Source organism: Mesocricetus auratus, unplaced genomic scaffold (genome assembly GCF_017639785.1).
Source record: "Mesocricetus auratus isolate SY011 unplaced genomic scaffold, BCM_Maur_2.0 Super-Scaffold_100028, whole genome shotgun sequence".
NCBI classification, from domain to species: domain Eukaryota; kingdom Metazoa; phylum Chordata; class Mammalia; order Rodentia; family Cricetidae; genus Mesocricetus; species Mesocricetus auratus.
Window position 1 is genome coordinate 13,086,486 of NW_024429209.1, and position 23,677 is coordinate 13,110,162.

Here is a 23,677-nt window from a genome sequence, read left to right on the forward strand (position 1 = left end):
GTTTTGCAGTCTAAAGCTGTGGCTGTGAAATTCGAGCAGGGGGCACGGCTGCGGAGCCCAGAGGTGCCCAGGACAGCCGAGGGTGCGAGGAGCCCCTGTCCCGGCTTTTCCCCATACCGGCCCCCAACGGGGCCCCGGGTAGCGGCCGCGCGGATGTAACCATTTTCAAACTATGCGCAAGGCGGGGAACCACAGACAAAAGCGCAACGCGGGCCGGCCGGCCACAGGTGGCGGGAGCTCACCGACTGAAGGAAGCGCAAGGTGCCCACGTAGTCGCGCTCGGTGCCCAGAATCTCGTTGAGCACGCACAGACGGAGGCGCAGCTGGCGCTCCGACTCGCGGGCGGCCGCGCACGGCCCGGAGCCGGGGCCGCGGGCGTCGGGCTGTGCACCGTCCCCGCCTGGGTCCCCGCCGCTGTCGCCGCCACCACTACCGGGCGCCTCCATCGCCTCGCGGCGCCCAAACTTCCCGCGCCGAGGTCGCGCCGCGGCTCAAGCGTCCGGGCTCCGCATCCCGGACAGGCGCCGCTCAGCGGGCCCGGGGCAGGCGGAGCGGGGGCGGGACCTGGGCGGAGCCCAGGGGCAGGAGGGCGGAGGAGGGCGGGGCCTTGCTGGAGGGGTAAGGTGGGCGGGGTCTGCCGTTGCGGGGGCGGGGCCTAGTGGAAAATGGCTAGACAGGGGCGGGACCTTGTCGGGGAACTGGGAAGGGTCTAGTGGAGAATGGATGGAGCTGGGGTAAGGGGTAATGGGAGGGGGATTGGGCGGGGCATAGTGGGGGGACTGGGCGGAGCCTCCACCCCTTTGCCAGGGAGCGTCGGACAAGAACAGGTTCGTGCGCGCGCCGCACAGCCAGAGTTCGGGGCTGTAGACTCGTCTCCCTGGCTACCCGGAGTCGTGACTCTGTTGAGTGAAAGCCAAGACCCACTCAGCAGCTCCGAACGAGGCCTCTTAGGTCCTCCCGGCACCCACGCGTAGGAAAAGCCCCTCGGGACCAAATCAGCGACCACCGCGCGCTTTGCCAGATGCCCTGAAGAGCCCTTCGATGCCCCACCGCCCCCGTCACTCATATCCTGGGCCTGCAGCGACCTTGGAAGAAAAACTCTGGCTGCATCTTTTTACGTTCTTCTGTTCTTCTTTCTGTCGGAACTCTGCTGCTGCTGCCCCCGGCGTTCCCCATGCTCTGCAAAGGTGCCCACTCAGATGACCTTTGCAGGGAGTAACCCGCGTCCCCACGCGAGATGATGCCGTGGGATCCCTGCTACCTGCCAACCGCTCCGTGTGACCTTGATCTTGCAAACGCCCCGCTAACGTGCTCACTCCTCTTACAGCAAAGTGAGCACCCTCAAGGAGCACTGGGGCAGCCCCTCACTGGTGACCTTGGTTCCCCACCACCACCTGCCTGCTCCTCTGTTTGCCTCAGTACAATGGGGAGAGCAATAGCTGCCGGTTCTTAGGGACCGGAACAAGGCATAGCCGTAATCCCTGGGAAGTGATTGTAACAGCCTAGAAAGTCTACCTCAGTTCTTAATTATTCCTGCTTGTGTCAACTGCCCTCTTGACCTGGCCGCTGTCTAAACCGCAGGTCCAGTCCCTGCCTAGCCGGCCACAGATCTGTTGTCTCCTGTGGTGTCAGTTACTGTTTCACATAATAGCTCCCCCCCCCCCCGACCGTCGTCATCTCTAGGGCAAGAGGAATTATTGCCTATTTATTTCTCTTCAAGATGCCTAAACAGTTCTCTGGAGTCTTGAAGTAAAACTACCATTTGTCCTAGGATAGAGGAGAGTGTGCCACGTCCCTGTTCCTTTCGGGCCTTGGGCACTGTGCCATTTGATGTGGGCCTTGGCATGAGCATCCTGGGTGTGTGACAGTGAAGTGGTAAACCCATCGAGCATGGGTCATGGAGCCGAGCGTCTCTGAAAAGTTATATTAGCCTCTTGTCGCCGGGCTTTCCTGGCACGGCACAGCCTCTGTCCTTGTCCAGCACCTTTCTGAGTTACTGTGGCCCATCTTGAGAGCCTCGCTCCCTAGCTGGCAACGACATCATGTGCCAGCCAGCCAGATTCAGCTGAGGAGGTGACCTTGGCCAAGCCACTACACTTTTTAATCTGTAAGATGAGAGTCTGAGGGAGCAAACCCAGGGTTAGTGGCATCTGAGGCCAGGCTAGTTCTCTATAGTAGGGTATAGCAGCACAGGGTACCCACTGGGGGCCGGGAGCACTCAGTCTGCAATTGTGAGCCCTCCATGTCTCCTAATGCAGCCAGAGAAACAGTGACACACACACAGCTGGCTGGTACACCGTAGGTGCTCAGTGAGTGCCAGTCTCCTCAGCCCGTGACCAAGGCTAAAGGTCAGCTTGGTGTTCACATACAGGCTCCACCCTCCACTCAAGAACTAACCCACTCTATCAGAAAGAATAGCAGGGTGCTTCCATGATGGGGAAGTTCTGTGTTTATGTCAGTAAAGCACTGTTGGCCAATAGGGAAGCAAGATAGGTGGGACTAGGAGTCCAGGAGGACTGTGGGTAGGAGAAACACAGGGAGTCAAGTAGTAGCCGCATAGGGGTAAGAAGTTCGAAACTATTCTCTGGTAAGAGAAATACTTAGATTAACAATTATGGGGTAAATACTTAAGTCAGAGCTAGCCAGTATAAAACATGTGAGGCCAACAGCTTCATAATTAATATAGCATCTTGTGTGTTATTTGGGGACTACAACACGGCAGAGCCCAGGCAACTGGTGGGGAAAAACCAAAGTGGCTGGCTAGGAAAAGGCTTCTCTCTACACTTCCATATCTGTGAATGGGCCCTCCTCTCCGACATCCTCTTCCTCCCTCTCAGTCCTCTGGGATACATCTCCATGTTTCCCACCCTGGAGCGGTGACACTGCTGAGCACACATGTCTGGATTTCTTGTGGGGTTTTTGTTATTGTTGTTGTTGCTTTGTTGGATTTTTGAGACGGGATCTCATTTTGCAGCCCAGGACTGCCCCGAACTTCTGATCTTCCTGCCGCAGCCCCCACAGTGCTAGGGTTGCATGTGTACATCACCACACCTAACACCATGCCGGCCTACCTCTGTGAATGCCACTACTTCCGTCAACCCGCTGTGGTGAAATGTTGGAGTTAACACAAGTTGCTTTGAGCATGCAATAACTGCAGACTTGTATTAATTCAACTCACAAGCTGATTACTGTGTCTGTGAGGATTGGTTTGGCATCAGGAGAAGGAAACGTTGGGCTACCAAGGGCTTAAACCCTAAGGACATTATTTTCTCAGTGAGAGGCCCAGAGATTGGTTCCTAAGGCTGACTCAGAACATGGTGATGTCATCAAAGCACTTCTGATCATGCTGTCTCCATCATGGTGCTTGCCTCAGAGTCCCAAGATGGCTGCTGAGAGGATCTCACCTCCTCTCATTCAACTATCGGGTGACAGGAAGAGGACAAAGGGGACCCTGTGTCTTATGTGTCCCTCTTATCAAAAGAATAAAAGTTAACACCCAGCAGGTCAGAGGCAGGTCACGTGACCACGCTCTCCCAATAGTCCCTAACCAAGACCAAGGATCATAGCATTGACTTAGGCCCGTTTCATATCCTGCAACACAGCGGCCTGAAAAGTGGGGGGCAAGGGACAAAGGTTTTTGCACCAGGCACCCACTAAGCGCTGGGCCTTAGAGCCGGTGCTGAGCCTGCAGAAGATTGACAGGAATGAGCTGTGGGGACAGAAGAGGAGAATGAGAGTGATGGCACCTTCCTGCCCTCCTTCACCCAACAGGGGGTATCGAGGGCCTGCTATGTACTCACCAGGGCTCGGCCAAGGACACAACAGATGCTGTCCAGAGCAACGAGCAGGGTCACAAATGAATGATAATCATTGTACTTGTTGCTTCCCAGAGGTAAGCAAAGCAAAAACCAGGAATATATAGCTGATGGCACCTGCAGGCCTTGGCTGACTCCATACTTCTGACACAGTTGCCTATGGTTGTTGGAATCACTAGGGACACCCTCTGTACCTCACCCAATGGGCCTCACGGATTAGCTAGTACTGGCTGAAAGTGACTTGTTGAGCCAAAGGTAGTTAAATGTTCTGCAACAGTCTCCTTTGAGATCAGAGAATCTCATCCTACAGAGGAGTTCCTTAAGCAGGGAGGGTCAGGCAGATCTCTGAGTTCAAGGCCAGTCTGATCTACAGAGTAAGTTCCAGTACAACAGCCAAGGCTACACAGAAAAACCCTGTCTCAGAAAATAAAATAAAACAAAAACAACAACAAAAAAGTAGCTTCAAGAACTTCCTGAAACTGAGCAGATTCACGAGACCCCACCCTGTCAGAGTGAGCAAAAAGAGCAGAGGGACCCTCTCAGAGAAAGAAAAGCTGCCTAGAAGAAGCAGACACCAGCTGAGACGCCTGGAAGAGACTTAGACCAACTGAGGCACCAACCTGTGGAGCTGCCTGCAGGCTATGCAGTGCGCTCCAGGTTCCCAGCTTCGTGAGCGGTCACCCATGCTGGGGTGGACTTTGGTGATGCAGCTGTCTTTGAGTCATTTCTGCGCCCATAAGTAAGTAACCCCAACTCATTCTTTCACTGAGTTAGACTGTGGTGGTGTCTGTACTTTGCTCTGCTGTAAGTTCCCTTTCTGGGGTGAGCAGATGAGTGTGTTTCTGTCTCCCCAGGAAAAGTTTTGTCACACATCAGTAGGCAATGTCAGTTATCTGGGGAGACTGACCTCTTGTGCCCGCCCCTCCGGGATGCTTAAAGAGGCAGAACCTCCAGCAGGCTGTGGTTGACAGCATTCTGGGGGGAGTGATGCTCTAACAGGGAGCCTCTTATTTCTCAGGGACAATTTTAGACTCGGTTGCCATGCATCTCACAAGGACTAGGATGTACCACTGTGTGACAGTCGCACAAGCATCACTTATGCAGGAGGAGATGCCGATGCTTGGAGACACAGCAGGCAGCTCATTCCCTTACCAGGCACTACAAGCTTCTGCAAGCGCTCTCCCAAAGCTGTCTTAAAGAACAAGCAAAGAAAGTCAGGAGCTGGGAGACAGCTCAAGAGATAAAGGTGCTTGCTACCAAGGCTGACTCCCTGAGTTTGATCCCCAGAATCCACATAAAGGTAAAAGAAAGAAAATCAAATTCCATACTACCCTAGCCTCCACAGGCACTCTCTCTCTCTGTGTCTCTCTGTCTCTGTCTCTGTCTCTGTCTCTCTCTCTCTCTCTCAAACACACATACAGACACACACACACACACTTAATGATGATATTGATGATGATGATGATAAATTTTAAGGAAAAACCAAAACCAGGGAAGTGCCTTTTACCCAAATGGGCCAGGAATGAACCACTGGTTTCTGAACTAGGCCTGGTCATCTCCTAAGGGCAACCATGTGCGGGGTAAGTGAGACTCTTTCCCACTCATCACTAGACAGTTTGCTGAATGAAGAAGGGGAGTTCTCTCTTCCCTGGGAGCTGGACAGACAGCTGCACCACTCAACGAACACACAGGCTCAGCCTCACTTCTTCGGACTGAAGCTTAACTCTGTCCCAGAGAGTCACACAGCTGGGCTACTCCCCGTCTCAGTAGAAACTGCTCCAGAGGAGCCTCCCTGATGGACACAGGTGTCCCTGGGAAGTCTCTTTCAAGATACAATGGGAGCGTAGCTGTTGTACAACAGTTTTCTCCAGATTGAAACACTCCATCCTACAGAGAAGCTCTTTATACATCTGGGTAAACAACTCAAATTAGCCTCAGGAAGTTCCTGAAACGGATCAGAGTCACTAGGCCTCTCCCTGCCACAGGAAACAAAGGCTGAGACCCCCACCCCCGGAAAGAAAATGAAGTAGAGCTACATAAGACTCTCAGAGAAGTTCCAAAGACCCTGAAACCAAAACAGCTTCCTGGAAAAAGCAAAAACCAGCTGAGCTGCTGGAAGAGGCTTAGACCCTGCAAGGCACCAGGAAGGACACTCTCCATCCTGTGGAGCTGCCTGCAGGCTGTGCGGTGTGCTCCAGGTTCCCAGCTTCATGAGCTGTCACCCATGCTGGGGTGGGCTTTGGTGACGCAGCTGTGTTTAAGTCATGTCTGCTCCTGTAAGTGACCCCAGTAAAATTCATTGGTTCACCAAGTTGGACTTTGGTGGCTTCCATACTTTGGTCTGTCATGAGTTCCCTATGACGTGAGAGTAGACAAGTGTGATGCATCTCCCCAGGAAAAATTTTGTCAGGTTTCAGACTAAGTCAGGTTCCATGCCCTATCAAAGCCTATTGGTGCAAACAAAGGTTAGAGGAAAAAGGGAAATGCCTTCTGCCTCCATTCATACCTGCATTCTTTTCTAGTCTCTGGAGACGCTTGATCTAAAGACCAGCTACCTGGGTTCAAACCCAACACTACCACATTGTAACTGAGTGTCTTTCTTTGTGCAAATGTTTTAATGACTTTGAGCTTCAAGGTTCCAATCTGGACCAATAAAGAGTTTCTTACCTCACAAAGCTGCTACATAGATTAAAGTGCTTGAGGTATCTCCAAAGTGCTTAGACTGCTGCCCGATCCTACCTAGACTATGAACTGTTCTAACTGGATGAGGTCATGACGCCTGGAGGTAAGGCGGCCCTCTGGAGACCAGGAGGAAGGACATCGCTGAACGTGCAATGGTCAGATGTAAGATGACAGATGGGAAAGAACCTCTTATCTTCAATGTCGCTGACTTCCTGAATTAACGAACTACAGACATGCAGTCTCTGGACCTTTTGTATCTTAATTTTTTTCAATGTCTTTGTTACTTAAGCCAATCGAGTGCAGTATCCTTGATCTGTAACCACAGCACTTTAACTGAGATGCCTTCCCTTCCCCAATTGTTTCCCCCTTAGATGAGCTGAATTCCCTGTTCCAGGATGATCCCAAGACAGGGTTTGCAGAGTCAACCCCAGGTCAAGCCTGCTCTGCATCAGCAGTTATTAATAACACACCAGTTTAGACTGTATGACCATCCTCATCTTCCAAAGAAGCACCCTCATCATCCACCTGCCCCTTCTTTTTGTTTTGGAAAGAAGGTCTCATATACCCCAGGCTAGCCTCAAACCCAGGATGTACCTGACCTTAAACATCTGGACCTCCTGCCTCCACTTTCCCAAGTGCTGGGATTACAGGCATATGTCACCACACCTGACTTACACAGAGCTGGGCGTGGAACCTGAGGCCTTCTGTCTGCCAGGCAAGCACTGCGCTTCCTGGGCCACATCCCCACCTCTCTCCTTCCCCTTGAGAATGCAGACATGCCGCACCACGCCACTTTCGCAGGGAGAAAAGACTTGACCTTGTGCGTCTCGAATTCTGCAATGGCCTGCCAGATGGCTTCAGCAGATGTAGGGACACACGTTTACAAGTCTGGCTACCCCCACCCCAGTCTTTCCTGGATCTAAAACTCGAAAATAAGGCTGCCAAGTCCAAACCCAGATTCCCAGCAGTGCCCCGTGGCAACTTTGACAAGGGCCAACAGTTTTCTTCACACGGAGAGCCACACCCTCTCCAAACACCACTTGAGTGGCATCTGGCTCCCAAATTTCTAAGGCACACTCTGTTTCCCAGAGCCTTTGTTGAAAAGAGAGTAGTTTAGGGACAGTCCTCGCCGCCTTCTCTTCTTTTTGGCTGTGCTGGGACTGTCCCCAGCCCCTTCTTCACACTGGGCCCCCGGCCCCATTAGCAGAGTTTCTGGTCTTCACTGTGCACCAGGCATTAATTACTAAAACGTGTATCAGATTTGCCGATGTAAGTTGCTAAAGTGTAAAGTCACAAATAGCAACCAAGTTTTATTTTCAAATAGATGCTTGTGCTGGACATGATGGCACATGCCTTTAATCCCAGTACTCAAGGTGCTGAAACAAGGGAATTGTCATGAGTTCGAGACCATCTGGGCTACACAGTAAGACTCTGTCTCCAAAAAGAAGGAAGGGGAGAAGGAGAGCATGCTGGTACAGGCCTGTGCCTGGGAGGGAGAGGCAAGACGCTCAGGGGTCATCCTCATTATATAGCAAGTGCAAGGCAATGTGAGAGCCTGTCTCAAATAAAATAAAATAAAGCAACAGAAACTTACGTTTCTGTTATGCCATGAGCAACCTAAGACAGGCATAAGGGACCCAGGTTTGGGGACCCCAGCTTGCAGTAGCCATGGGTGTCAAGATGGCCAGCAGAATACCTCAAATCAACCAGTAAGGAAAGAAAATTCACCAGATGGTGGTGGCGAATGCCTTTAATCTCAGCACTTTGGAAGCAAAAACAGATCTCTGTGAATTTGATGCCAGCCTGATCTACAGAGTGAGTTCCAGAACAGTCAGGGCTACACAGAAAGACCCTGTCTCAAAAAAAAAAAATCAGGCTGGAGACATGGTCCAGGATTAAGAGCACTGGTGCCTCTTCCAGGGGACCTGGATTCAATCCCAAGCACTCATATGGCAGCTCACAACTGTCTGTAACTCCAGTTCCAGGGATCCAACATCCTTACACAGACATGAAAGCAAACAAAACACCAATGAATGCACATAAAATATAAAATAAAAACTTTATTTAAAAAGAGAGAGAGAGAGAGGCTGGGCGTTGGTGGGACACAACTTTAATCCCAACACTCGGGAGGCAGAGGCAGGCAGATCTCTGTGAGTTTGAGGCTAGCCCTGGTCTACAGAGCTAGTTCCAGGACAGCCTCCAAAGCCACAGAGAAACCCTGCCTCAAAAAAACAAAAACAAAAAAACAAAACAAAACAAAACAAAACAAGGGTGGGGGAGAGCCCGGCAGTGGTGGCGCACGCCTTTAATCCAGCACTCAGGAGGCAGAGGCAGGCGGATCTCTGAGTTCAAGACCAGCCTGGTCGACAGAGTGAGTTCCAAAGCAGTCAGGAGAGAAACCCTGTCTCAGAAACAAAGAAAGAAAAGAAAATTCTGGGAAAGATAATATGGCACTCAAAGAAGGAATCCAGAATTCTCTCATGTGCCAACCTCCATGACCACAATTTAGCCACCCTGAAGTCAGAACCCAAGTCCATACTATACCCCTGTCCCCTCCTAGATGCTGCCAGTGGCCTGTGGAAAGGAAGGTCAAGACCTCTGTGCAGGAACGTTAGCAACAAGTGAATATTAGCCAGATGCGTGAATGGATGAAGGGATGGAGGGAGGAAGGGAGAGAGAGAGGGAGGGAGGAAGGAAGGGAGGGAGGAAGGGAGGGAGGGAGGGAGGGAGGGAGGGAGGGAGGGAGGGAGGAAGGAAGGAAGGAAGGAAGGAAGGAAGGAAGGAAGGAAGGAAGGAAGGAAGGAAGGAAGGAAGGAAGGACATGCTTTGGATTCTAGCTTGAGAGAAACCTCACCCTGGGTTTTGGTGTTGTTCTGGGCACATCACTGAGAACAGGGACCATCAGATTAAAGGTACCAGCTATCACTAACATTTTTATGTTTGAAAAGGCCAGGAAAGCAGGAGCAAACACTGCCTGTGGCCCAGTGGGAACAGCAAGTGCGGAAGGCCGTAAGGCCCTCCTGTTCAGGGAGCTGCACGAGGAATCACAGTGGGGGGGCTGTGAAAGGGAGGGGAGCCAGGTGTGGGCATGATCATGAAGATTTGTTACATCTGGGACTGGGGCGGTGCCTCAGCAGGTGAAATGCTTGCAAAGCAAATATGAGGACCTGAGGTCAGATGGCCAGCGTCTATGGAAAAGCCAGATATGGTGATGAACACCTGAACCCTCATGCTGGAAAGCAGAGATGGATGTCAGGGACAGGCTGGCCAGGCCCACTAGCTGAAATGCCAGGACCATGTTCAATGAAAGACCCTTTCCAAAACAGGTAAGAGAAAGACATCCTTAAATTTATTTTCAGCCTCTGTACATGTCCAAATTAACACTCTACCCCAGCACTCAGGAGGCAGAGACAGGCAGATCTCTGTGAGTTCAAGGTCAGCCTGGTTTACAGAGCGAGTTCCAGGACAGGCTTCAAAGCTACACAGAGAAACCTGTCTCAGAAAACAAACAACAACAAAAAAAGGAACAGAGTTTGTTATGACGGAGGTGGGGGAGAAAACAGGCAGCAGAACGTGAGGCTGCTTGCTCACACCTAGCTGAGAAAGGAGAGGCCGGCACTCCCCTGGATTTCTTGCTCACACTCTAGCTGAGAAAGGAGAGGCTGGCACTCCCCTGGATTTCTCCTCATTTCCTGTTCACCCGGTTCAGGACCACAGCTCGTGGATGCTGTCGCTCATCTTGAGCATGAGAATTCCTTTTGTCAGCCAACCCTCTCTGGAAACACCCTTAAAGGCACATCCAAAGGTCTACCTCTCTGAGGTTCCGGACATTTGTATGACAATCAGGTCACAGGAAAGACCCACCTTCCCAAGTCCCTTGAAAACTCCATAGGGAACACACGTCATTTTTTGTTATTGGTGTGTGTGTGTGTGTGTGTGTGTGTGTGTGTGTGTGTGTGTGTGAGCTCAAGCTTGCCAAGGTATACATGTGGAAGTCAAAGGACAGCTTCCAGGAGTCAGTTATCTTATTTCCACTGTGGACCCCAGGTATATCTAATATAAGTTGCTCAACTTGCATGCTTTACCCACTGAGTCATCTTACCAGCCCAGCACATAATTTTTAATCCATAGGTTTCCACCTCTGATCTCCACAGCCCACCTCAGAATACAAAAGAAATTCAGTCCAACTTAAGAAGTCCCCATAATGTTTAACAGCCCCAACCTTCTGAGGCTCAAGACAAAGTCTTAACTGTTAACCCCTGCAAAATTTAAAAAGCAAGTAACATACTTCCAGTACACAATGACACAGGGTAAACATCCCCCATCCAAAATGGAGGGCTGGGGGCACAGCCAGGAAAGACCATGTCAAACAAGACTTCTGAAACCCAGGACGGCAAATACCAAATAGCCAAGTCTGGCACCTTGGGCTCCTGAGGGAATCGCTGGGCTCCGTGGGCTTGAGTAGCCAGCCTTTCCAGCCTTGTCACCAGCCGAGCACATCTCTCTTGCTGGCTCTACTCTGTTCCTGCAGCTACCCTCGGGGGCTAGCATCCTTCCACCTGAGCTTCACCTTCTCAGTTTCATGCAAAGGCCTCTCAGCACCTTGCAGGAATTCTGGTCCTGGCGTGTATTTCCTGGATTTGGTGACTTTCCAGAACCTTGATGCAAACCTCCCTGACCCCATAGGTCTTGCAGTTTGCATGGTTGCACAACCAGCAATCCCAAGGATGCTGCTGCCCACATTTACTGTCTTGTCAGCTGAAGATGTCACATGACCCCCATTTACACAGCTGCTGTGGCTTTTGCAGATGTTCCCTAAATATCTGTTCTCCCCTGGAGTACCCTAAAGGCTGTTTCTTCTCCAGGACTCTCCTTTTGAATGAATTTGCAGTGTTTTTTTAATTATTTATTTATTATGCATACAGTTTTTTATCTGTGTATATGCATGTACTCCTGGAGAAGGCATCAGACCTCATTATAGATGGTTGTGAGCCACCATGTGCTTTGCTGGGAATTGAACTCAGGACCTCTGGAAGAACATCCAGTGCTCTTAACCTCTGAGCCATCTCTCCAGCCCCTGAATTTGCAATGTTATACCCTGGAGTTTCAAATGGGCAAAGTCTCACACTCAAGACACCTTTCCCTGTACAAGGCTTGAGGTTCCTCCTACATGCACTGCCCTCTTAACAATACAACTGTATTCCAGGTCGTGTCTTCTCAACTTTGTTACTGGTTTTGTTTTTGTTTGTTTACTTACCTCCTTTGCTTCACCTTGTACTCTTTTCCCATTATAAATCTGACTAAAAGCCATGAGCAGTAACCATACCACTGCATGGCTGCTTTGCTGTCTTGACGTTTCCTCTAACCAAAATTGGTCCATTACTTTTCAACTCAACCTTGCTCATATTTTAAGGACATGGGCAGAACATAGCCAGATTCTGTCAGACCATTACATGTGTGGCCTCTAGCCAGATTCCTACTGAGTCTGTTCCTCTCTGACGCCACATGAGCAATGTCTGTGCTATCCTCATTCCTATCAGTATGCTGGTCTTCTGCACACAGGCCACAAAGGCCCATTACAGGACTCCAGGGTTTCTCTAGTCCACAGCTCTACGTTTTTCCACATTCTTCCCCAAACCAGTTCCAAGGCCTGTGAACCAGTTAGTCAGGTTATTCTGCAATGGCCCAAATCTTGATACCAACTTTCTGTATTAGCTTTTTGTGTTGCTTTGACAAACTACCCAATAAGAAAGGATCTACTCGGCCCTGGGTTTGAGGAGATTTGGTCCTCACAGCAGGGCAGGCGTGGCACTTGGAGCATGAGGCTGCTGCTTACTCACATAGGGGCTGGGACCACCGGTGCAAAGCAGACTTTCTCCTCTCCCGACCCCCGCTTTGTTCTTGGCCCATTGGTCTAGTTTCTCAGCCTATGACATAGTGACGCTCACGTTGAGGGCAGGTCTTCTCCCTCAGTTTACCCTCTCCGGAAACATCCTCACAGGCACATCCAATGAATGGTACACCTTTCTAGTAGTGTACTGGGTAGTTTTCAATCCAATCGTGTTGACAGTGTAGCTTGACTATTACAGATGTCAATTTAAAACTCCACAAGGAGATACTCTGTGGACAGTAAGGCCAACGCTGAGACCCAGGGGAGGCACTGTCAAGGTGAGTAGTGGTCAAAGCTATTGAAGAGGGCAGGCTAGTCCAGAGAACGTGTGCATGCACATGTACACTTGACATGGAGCCCATGTGAAGTTCAGAGGACTTGTGGATATTGGTTCTCTTTCCACCAATGAGTCCCAAGAATCAGATGCTCAGGCTTGGGAGCAAGTGCCTTCCCATCGAGCCGTCTTGCTGGCCCAAAAGTGTAAAAGAACACAAATAAACAAACAAAAAATGTAGAGAGTTCAAAAGCAGGTGACACCAGGCATTGGTGGCACACGCCTTTAATTCCAGCACTCGGGAGGCAGAAGCAGGCAGATCTCTATGAGTTCAGCCTGGTCTACAGAGGGAGTTCCAGGACAGCCAAGGCTATAACCTTGTCTCATTTAAAAAAAAAAAAAAAAAAAGCAAATGGCAAGACTGTGACGGTCAAGAGCACACACTCCAATAGTGTGAGTCGGTGTTAACTGTGAACTTGGTGGCCCTTTAGGCCCGACTGGAGAGGGTTATTTTGAATATGTTAGCTGATTTTAATCATAGATGGGACCGTTCCATGGGTGGGGATCCTGGTTGCATAAAACGGAGCGCCAGCTGAGCACCTGCTTGCATCCGTCTCTGTGTGCGGTTTGTGGACCCCGTGACCAGCTGCCTCATGCTTCTGCCGTCTTGACAACCCCTCCACGAGCAACTACACCTCGAACTGTCAGCAGATCGGACACTTTCTCCCTGAAGTCGCTCTTGTTGGGACACTCTTATCACAGCAACAGATTGAGGCAGACGGCAAAGCCATCCATGAGAGGGACATGGACATGCAAACTGAGCATGGGTTTCTTCTCAGGCTGGGGAGGGTCTAGGATCCAGCTGAGCCTGTGAGACACAGTATAGGGCTGGAGATGTGCACGTGTGTTTCACATGAACTCACTTTATAACAGTCTGTTACATTTAAGGGTTTTGTTTTCTCTGTTTACCTTTATTTGGGGGAGGGTGATGGTACAGCATATGGAGATCAGAGGACAGCTTCAGAGAGTCACCTGTCTCCTTCCATGCATGGATCCTAGAGATCAAACACAGGGGTCAGGCTCAGCAACAAGCCCCCTTACCCACTGGGCCATCTTGCCAGCCCCACCTTTTATTCTTCAAGCATTTTTCTTTAAAGAAAGAATTCTCTTCTTCCCAATTTAAAAAATTTCCCCAAAGTCTTAAAAATAAATGCATACATACTTGGATTCATGCTCTGACCGAATTATTTTCATACTGGCTATCTAAATGAATAATAGCAGAAATAAATAACCACCCATCCAGGCAACCTGCTGCCCAAAGATGCTATCATGGTGTCATCTGTGCTAGCCCACACCTGAAAGAAACTGCATTCCCACAATCCGCAAAAGGTTAATCACAGGTAGTAAATCACAGCATGGAAACTATTCAGCCACCGGACCACCTGCTCAAAGAGTACTTAGTGGAATGGGAAAAACGGTTGTGAGAAATGGAAAAATGAGAAGAGAATAAAAATGTGTGTGATAAATAAATTATATGTAGACTGGCGAGTGTGCACTATATATCCCAAGCAGAAAAGCCAGTAAGGGACTCTATAAAAATAACAAAAGTTGACTCAGCAGGCAAGGGGGCTTGCTGCCAAGCCTGGTGATCTGAGTGAGTTCTATCCCCCAGGCCCCACATGGTAGAAGAAGATAACTGACTTCCTGCAAGATGTCCTCTGACCTCCACATGTGTTCTGTGACTCACAGACACACTAAAATGTTTAAAAAAAAAAAGAACAGTCACATATGTAGAGTGGATTATGGGTATTGGTTTCTTTTTTATACATTTCCCAAATTTTCCACAATGGATGTAACTTCTTTTTTTTTTTTTTTCGAGGCAGGGTTTCTCTATGTGTAACCTTGTGTCCTATGTACTAGAACTCACTCTGTAGACCAGGATGGCCTCAAACTCACAGAGATCTGTCTACTTCTGCCTCCCTAGTGCTGGGATTAAAGGTGTGTGCCACCACACCACCCCTATTGAATCTAGGACTTCCTGTATTCTAGGCAAGGCCTCTCCCAAGCTGGCCCCCTACCCTACCCAGCCCACCATGCCAGCTTGGACTATAGCTTTGGCTTGGTTTGGTTTTAATGTCTTACTTTTGCCTTCTTCCATCTCCACTTCTCAGAGCCCCGTCTCCCCCCACAGACACCCACTCGGGTGTATTTAAAGCGTGTTCTCTCTGCCCATCTGCCTTACATTTGTTTAGATATGTGTGTATCCAAACAGACATGGTGGAAATACAAAAGCGAGAAAGACCTCCCGTTGTGTTGTTTCGTGTGTTTCTGTTTGTATGTCAAAGATGCAGTGTCCACAGTCTCTTCATTTTTCTCCCTCAGTATCTTCTCTCTTCTGTGTCTGTTATTTCTGTCCTGTCTGTAACTATCATTTAGGGTTCCATCCTGGGTCTGGACTACCTGGTACAGACCACTGGCCATTCTCAAGTCTAGCATACCTAAGGACTACATTTCCCAGTGTCCCTTGCAGCTGGGCAGAGTCACAAGACTGGTTTTTAAGCTCCTGGAGTCCTGTAGTGACCTATGTGCCTAGTCCTCTAGGCCAAATCCATGAAGCCTACTCACATACCCTCCATCTTGTCCTTTTGATGACCTCCAGAATAACCCTGGAAGCTGTGGGTGGAGCAACAACACCTTGGTCTGAAAGGGTCTCTCTTGTGAACAAGCCAGACACACCAGCAAACTGGGTACTTTACACTGGCCACAGAGGGTCAGGTCAGGTCATCCGCAGCAGAGAGCTATGCACTGTGCTTCCACTCCTCATTGCTGGGAGCAATGTCTCCTGTTCTAGATCAGCCTCCTTGTGTCTGCATTCCCGTGTAATGACGAGCAAGTACCTTCCATCCATCCACAGGACAGCAAGGGGCCCTCTGTGTACAGATGATGCCCACCTGGCCAAAGCCTGGCATACCAGGGACACTTTAGAGACAGAGGCAGACGGGTGCTGGCTTTCGGGTTGTCTCTGTGTGCACATGTGGTTGCTGAAGCCATTTCCAAGAACATCGCTCTTGATGGCAAGCATTTTTACCCACAAAGTCATGATCTCCTTTATACTAGACTGGGGGTCACTAGCATCCATGAATGGCAGACACCAGACCATTCTCGTTTCATGGATTTGCAGTGTCTGTTCCACAGATTGGCTCTGAAGTGTCAAGGGTGATTGGCTGCTGAGAGAGAGAGAGAGAGAGAGAGAGATCCCTCTTTTTAAATCTTTATGGAGACCACATTTTTCCTGGTTTTAGCTACCTAGTAAGCATTTTTTTCTTACCTACACAGGGAGTAATCACAGAGACCAACACACTCTCTAGTCCACCATAGAGTGAATGAATCAATGAATGAAAGAATGAATGAATGAATAAGAGAGTGAAGAACAGATCTCATTTAGGAGTGGTCCCAGCGAACAACCTAGCAGATACCAACTTGGACACACCTGAACAACATGCTTTCGTGTACCAGGAGAGTCTGGCCCAGAATAGAGACTCATTCTTGTTCCATGGAGACTACCCACTCTTCCAACCCCCAACACACGCCAGACATCAGACATCAGCCAAAGGCGTTGCTTTCCGAATTTGCCAAACTAATGAAGAAGGACAACCACAGGGGGGCTGAGTTCTTTAAAGCAAACTGCTCCAAATGACGAATCCATCCCTCACTCCTGGCATTTCATGCGTCCCAAAGAAATGAGCGTGAGTCACAGCTCTTGCCAGAGAGTGTTTTCAAAGGCATCCTTGTGTGTCTATCTCCTGCCTGCAGACCTGGAGGTCTGGGGGCTGCTGGCAGGGGGCTGATGATTTCAGCTGCAATGACAAAAGCTGTCAGGTCTTGCTAATCAGACCCCCTTCCCAATGCCACCAGCATCCAATAGAGAAGGAGAAGCAGGCTTTGTGTGGGGACATAAAGTGACTCAGGCAGCCACGCTACACTCTCCTATCCACGGTTTCCCTTCCTTTAAATTCCCGCCACTGACCACCTCCTTCCAGAAAGCCTTCATAAATCCGATCCTGAAGCCCAGCTCAGAAACTCCTACGGCCTGTGCATGGGACGCCCCTCTACTGACCACACAGCCGTCCCAGAATGCTGCTGCTGCAGCCTTCCTGCTTCGAGGAGGGGCAGGAAGAACGAGCGGTCATTCCCACGTGGCCATGTTTTCTCTCTCCAGCCTGGCGTGGCAGACACAGCTGACTTGGAAATTATGAAATCAGAAGTCAGTCGGCACTTGGCCTCTGGCTGGCTGTGTGACTTCATGTCTGGGGCCTGTGTTCCTGCATGTGTAAATGGGGACGGTGATCGCCATGGTAATGGAGCAGATGCAGGTCGAGTCTCCTGGGCACTTCACTAAGTGGCAGTAGGGGTTTCTGTTCACTGCTGTAACTGAGCCCCAGCACAGAACCTGGCTTGAAGGGACAAGGCCTCTGTGTGTGTCCCAAAGGCCTTGTGCTGGAATCTTTTTTTTTCCCCCTTCCTTTGGTTTATTGAGACAGGGTCTCTCTGTAGCTTTGGAGTCTGTCCTGGAACTCGTTCTGTAGGACCAAGCTGTTCTCAAATTCACATAGATTCTCTTGCCTCTACCTCCCAAGTGCTGGGATTAAAGGTGAGCACCACCACCGCCTGGGCTGTGCTGGACTGTTTATCCCTAGGGCAATGGTAGGGTCTGTAAAAATGAGGTCAGCCCCAGAAGACTCTGTACTCATGCATGCACTGATGATGTCTTGTAGGAGGGGCTTAGACCACAGACTAGATTTGTCATAGAAGTTCAGCGGGTGTGGTAGCACAGGCCTGCCATCCCAGCACCCGGGAAGTGGAGGCAGCACAATCTGGTATCCAAGGTCACCCTCAGCTACATAGGGAGTTCAAAGTCACCCAGTCTCCAAAAAACAAAAATCATAACAGGGACTGGGGAGATGGCTCGGGGGTAGCATGCTTGCCTGAGGACTAATGTGCTTGCCTGGTGACTTGGTTTGGGATCCCTGACTTCCATGTAAAAAGCCAGGCATGGCCATGTGCATTTATAACCCCAGAGATGTGTGAGTGGAGGCAGGAGGACCCCTGGGGCTTTCTGACCAGCTAATCTGGCTGAATCAGTGAGTTCCAGGTTCAAGAAGAGATGCTGTCTCAAAACAAAGTGGTAAGGTCTAGAGAGACGGCTCTGCGATTCAGAGAGCTTGCTGCTCTTGAGGAAGGCCTGAGCTGAGTTCCCAGCATCCCAGTTAGGCAGATCATAGCCACCTGCAATGCCAGCTTCTGGGGATCCATTGCCCTCTTCTGACCTCTCTGGGCATTCACCCTCATATGGCAAACACTCACAGACTCACACACACACACACACACACACACACACACACACACACACACACACACACACACACACGGAAGTAAGGTGGAAGACAGTGTTGCCTCAAGCCTCCCCGTAAACTCACATGCAAACACAAACCTTAAGCACATTCAGCCATGCATGCTTCGGCTCCGGAATGGCACAGCAGGGAGGTCCCCTCTAGATGCCAACTCTCTCTGTTTATAAACTGCTCTGTCTCTGATATTCTGTTACAGGAACGGAATACCAACCAACAGAGCGCTCCACAAGTGTGTGTCGGAAGAATGAATGAGCGGTGACCTCCCACGCCAGCCTGGTCTTTAGAAAGCCCATCATCCTCTGGGAAGACGCCCCCAAGGTCATCCTTCACTCCTTGGTGGTCCATACCCGGAGCTCCCAACCTCTCATTGCTTAGCTTCTGTAATGTTCTAGGATCCTTACGGTGAGACAGCAAATATAGGACTCAAGCCAGGACCAGCAGAGGAGAGCATCTATTGACCCATCTCAACCAGGTAGACCCAGGGGCCTGGATCCACAGAACTGCCCCTCTCCCACAGGAAGACTGGTTAGGCTTGTTTCACACGCAAATCCTGGGACTGTGTAGGTTGCTCCTGTTCCCAGAGGGAAGGGACTGGGAGCCTCTAGGGTCAACAGTGGTACTAGATGGAGTGGATAGGGACAAGGCACATGGGAAGGCTCCTTCAGACACCCTCCAACCTCATGCCCTGCCAGGACACCTACAAAGGACAGCTAGGACCCCGTTGTGCCCTTGTTGTCTCCCTGCTGGGGACAGAAGCTGGGCTTTTCAGTGTGACACTGGACCTCCCCAACCTGGAGGGAAGGGAAGGCTGGCCCTGGTGGTAGGGACCTGTCAGCCCATGTACCTGTGCCCAGACCAAGCTGGGCATGGTGGCACCTGCCTTTAATTCAAGCACTGGGAAAGCAGAGGCAGGCACATCTGGCGGCATAGTAAGAGTCGGCCTCAAAACAAACGAACAAACAAATTGAAAGGAACAGTGGTGGGTGGGGATCCCAAAGTGGCTTCTGTCTTCGTGGCCTCCTCTGGGCCTCCCTGCCCATGTCACATATGCGGTGCCTCTTCTGCTACCCACTCTACAGCATATCCACTGTTCGAGTCCCCTCCTGCCCCCAGAACAGCCCGCAGTTAGGACCCGAGTCCAGCCTGCTCCCTGCCCTGTGCCTTTCTGTGGCCCAAACTTCCCATACACTCCTGGGCTCCTGCAGAACTTCTGTGCGGTGGGTCAAAGGTTACCCCATTGTGCCAGATAGTGGCAGGGAACCTCATGGTCCTGTGACAAAACCGAGGTTCCTGACCTTTTTCAGGGTGGCTGGGAATTCTGAAAAAACCCTGTGGGTGTCTTCCTGCCCCACAGGAGCTGAGAGGCCACCTCTCACTTCCTCATCAGCCCTGGGACCTGGCAGTGGCATGACAGTCAGGCAGACCTGGCAGTGGCATGGCGACAGTCAGGGACCCAAGGAAAGTACCCTGTCCTCCAGGGCTGGGGATGAGGCTGGCAAAAGTGTAGTGCTCAGGGAGGAATCAGGGAGGACTTTATGGAGGAGTCAGCTTTGCCTCGTGGTGGAAAGGGGCTGGGCTGAGAACTGTCTGGCCTGGCTAGCACAGGACCCTGGGCTTGGTGCCCAGCTCTGCAGAAAACAAGCAAACCAAAGGGATGAGAGGACCCTTCTCTCTCTCTCTCTCTCTCTCTCTCTCTCTCTGTGTGTGTGTGTGTATGTCTCTGTGTATGTGTGTCTCTCTGTCTCTCTCTCTGTGTCTCTCTGTATATGTGTCTCTCTCTGTCTCTCTGCCTCTGTGTGTGTCTCTGTCTCTCTCTGTCTCTGTGTGTGTGTGTGTGTCTCTCTCTGTGTATGTGTGTCTCTCTCTCTGTCTCTCTCTCTGTGTCTCTCTGTATGTGTGTCTCTCTGTCTCTCTCTGTCTCTGTGTGTGTGTGTCTCTTTCTCTCTCTGTGTGTAATTATGAACAGTAGTATTCTACTACTGAGCTACATTCTCAGCACGCCTCATCTTCCTTCTGTTTTTTTTAACTTTACATTTATTTGTGTGTGTGCATGTGATCAGTGCCCACAAAGTCCAGAAGAGGGTGTGTGATCCCCAGAACTGGAGTTACAGGCAGTAGTGAACTTCTATGTGGGCGCTGGGAACTGAACTTGGATCCTCTATAGGCCTGGTTCTCAAGCTTCCTAATACGTTGCAGTTCCTCATGCTGTGATGAGCCCCCTACCACAAAACTATTTCACTGCTACTTCATAACTGTAATTTTGCTACTGTTATAAATTGTAATGAATATTTTTGTCCACAGAGGTTTGTCAAAGGGTTCATGATCCACAGATTAGGAAACATTGCTTCAGAACAAGAGTTCTCTTAACCACTGAGGCATCTCTCCAGCCCTGTGGCTTTCTTTCTTTCTTTCTTTCTTTCTTTCTTTCTTTCTTTCTTTCTAAAGATTTATTTATTTATTTGTTATGTATACAGTGTTCTGTCTGCATGTATGCCTGCAGGCCAGAAGAGGCCATCATTACAGATAGTTGTGAGCCACCATGTAGTTGCTGGGAATTGAACTCAGGACCTCTGGAAGAGCAGTCAGTGCTCTTAACCACTGAGCCACCTCTCCAGCCCCTCTTTCTTTCTTTCTAATTTTAAAAACAGTCTCGCAGCCGGGAGTTGGTGGCGCACGCCTTTAATCCCAGCACTCGGGAGGCAGAGGCAGGCGGATCTCTGTGAGTTCCAGACCAGCCTGGACTACCAAGCGAGTTCCAGGACAGCCTCCAAAGCCACAGAGAGACCCTGTCTCAAAAAAAAAAAAAAAACAAAACAAATAAAAACAGTCTCGCTCTGTATCCCAAGCCATTCTAGTACTCGCTGCATGGCTTGAACTCATGGCAGTCCTCCTGCTTCAGCCTCTCAAGGGCTGTTGTTATAGTCATGAACCACAATGCCTGGCTTTCTTGCCTTCATTAAAGATTTCTTTTACTTTACTTTTATTTATGTACATGTGTGTTTGTGTATGCAAGTGTGTGTGCCCGTGTATGTGCCACATGTGTGCAAGTGCCCTCGGAAGCCCAAGACAGGTATGGAGTCTCCTGAAGCTGGAGCCAAACTCAGGTCCTCTGAAAGAGCAGTCCCTGTTCCTGACCACTGGGCCACCTCTGCAGCCTCTTGCTGTCTTTAAAAGAAGGAAAGGAGGAGGTGGGCAGGAGGAAGAAGGGGAGGAGGAAGGGGGAGAAGAAGGAGGAAGAAGAAGAAAGAAGAAGAAGAGGAAGGGGAAGAGGAAGAAGAAGGAGAAGAAGGAGAAGAAGGAGAAGAAGAAGAAAAGTCCTTTCTGAAAAGACTAAACAAAAGATGCCGCCGCGGGTTCTTTTCCAGAAACACACAGGGCACGTGACTTCAGAAGTTTTCTTCCTGGTCTCTGAAGGCACGGGTGAGCACAGTTTCTGAATTCTCCCCAAACCCAGAGGGGCAGAGGGAAGAAAATGAAAATCGCCTGTTTTCTGGTCGGAGCCGGCAGCACGCATGGCTGCCACAGTTGCCTGTGTCTGGGCTGTGTGTGTCCGGACAGCTTCTGCTTGCTTTGCGGGGTTTCACTGGTTCACTACTAAAGTCAGGCTTACTTGCAGTGAAATGGGCAGATCTGAAGTGGTGGTTAGAGAGTGTGGATGGGTTCTGGAACCCTCCAAGCAGGAATAGACTTGCCATTGCCCCAGAAACGCCCCTGGGGTTCCCTTCCAGCCTTGCCTAAATCCCCACAAGCATCCATCCTTCTGATATCTGTCACCATAGATTAATCCTGCCTGTCACATAATTAGAATCACATGGCCCGGCATGCACTTTCTACCATCTGGTTTCTTTCATTCCGCATAGCGATGTATGCGTTTCTGCAGCCCTGGGGCTCCGTCCTCTTTCCTGCTGAGTCGTATTCCTCATGTGAATGTGTCAATCATTCGCCCAGGGATGATCTTTTAGCTTGTCCCCACCATGGGCTGCCTCAGGTGAAGCTACCTGTAAGTATTCAGGTATTTACAGATGAGTTAGCAGCAGGGGTGAGGGAGGTTTGACTTTTTCTTTTTTTAATTAAAAAAAAAATTGTGAGACAGGGTTGTACAATGGAACCCTTGGCTAGAACTCACTGTGTAGACCAGGCTGGCCTTGAACTCACAGAGACCCACTAGCCTCTGCCTCCCAAATGCTGGGATTAAAGGTGTACGCTAGGTTTGCATGTTCCTTGAGCAAATACTTAGAAGCAGAGTTGTTGGGACACGTGGCTAACTTTCATAAGAAACTGACAACCATATATTTTTTTTGTTTGTTTTACGAGACAGGGTTTCTCTGTATTGTTTTGGAGGTTGTCGGTCCAGCCTGGCCTCGAACTCACAGAGATCCACCTGCCTCTGCCTCCCGAGTGCTGGGATTAAAGGCATGCGCCACCAACGCCCGGCTGACAACCATATTTTTAAGGGCCTGTACCACTTTATGTTTCTACCAAGGTTCTGGGAATTTGTCGTTTCAATTTCCATTCATGAAAGTGACGCAAGCCGGTTTTCTTGAGGACCGAGAGCCTTTTGCAGATCACCCAGTACTCAGGGTCCTCAGGTCCCCACAGAAACATAGTATGATTTGGGTGGGGAGCATCCACACAAAAGGAAAACTGTTTCCTGTTATATTCTCTCCAGCTAGGACTACTGTTGCATTACCTACCTCTGATGTTAGCGTGACTGGGATGGGAGTTTGTGTGTTCCGTTCACTGTGACAACATTGGTGCTGGGAAACAGTGTCCAACCCAGTATGGGCTGCTGCATAAACCCCTGGGAAAGAATATTAGATGTGCTGCCCTGCAGCTTACTGTGTGTGTGCAAGTGTGTGTTAATGTGTATGGGTGGGTGTTACTGTACAGATGGTCTGTGAAGTGTGTGTTAGTGTATACAGGTATGTGTTACTGTGTGCATGTGCTTGTCTGTGTGTGTGTGTGTGCATATGTGTTAGTGTCTGTGCAGGTGCTTGTTAGTGTGCACAAATGTGTGTTCACATGAGTGCTAGTGTATATACATGCGTGTTTGTGTTTATGTGTGTGTGAGTGGAGGCCGGAAGTCAAGGGTCTTTCTTAGTCACTCTCCAAGGATTGAATCAGGTCATTGGGCTTGGCAGCAAACACCTTTACCTACAGAGCCATCTTGTAGATCTGTCATCTTTTTTTGAGATAGTGTCTCACTGAACCTGGAGCTGGGTTTGGCTAGACTAGCTGACCAGCAAGCCCCATGAGTCTGTCTGTCTCTGGCTCCCCAGTGAGCCTGGCATTTCTATGGGTTCCAGACTTCATACTGCCGTGCTCATGACCACGTGACTGATGGAGCCGTCCCTCAGCCCCGATGCTTGTTGCTAAGGACAAAAGGCTCTGCCCAGGGTCAGGGGCAAATCTAATTTGAGGGAGGTATCTGCAGAGTCAGTAGGAACTGGAATGGGCTGGAATGGAGGCAGAGAGGCTGGCATTTCCATCCCTCCTCCTGCCTTACCCCCTCCCTGCCTTGTCCCGCCCTGCCTTGCCCTTCCCAGCTGCCCTGCCTGTCTGCTTCCCACTCCCTCATCTTCTGGGGTCCCAGACTTTAGCCACC

General features: G+C 50.1%; 1 protein-coding gene across 1 annotated transcript in view; it reads right to left on the minus strand.

The window, feature by feature from the left end:
* The window catches only part of Prex1 (phosphatidylinositol-3,4,5-trisphosphate dependent Rac exchange factor 1), a 155,990-nt gene extending 155,465 nt beyond the window's left edge, over positions 1-525 (minus strand). Inside the window, exon 1 of the mRNA XM_005074413.4 lies at positions 243-525. Within this exon, the coding sequence (XP_005074470.1) occupies positions 243-446 (204 nt within the window). The 5' untranslated portion in view covers positions 447-525. The remainder of the gene's footprint in view (positions 1-242) is intronic.
* Positions 526-23,677: the final 23,152 nt, after the last annotated feature.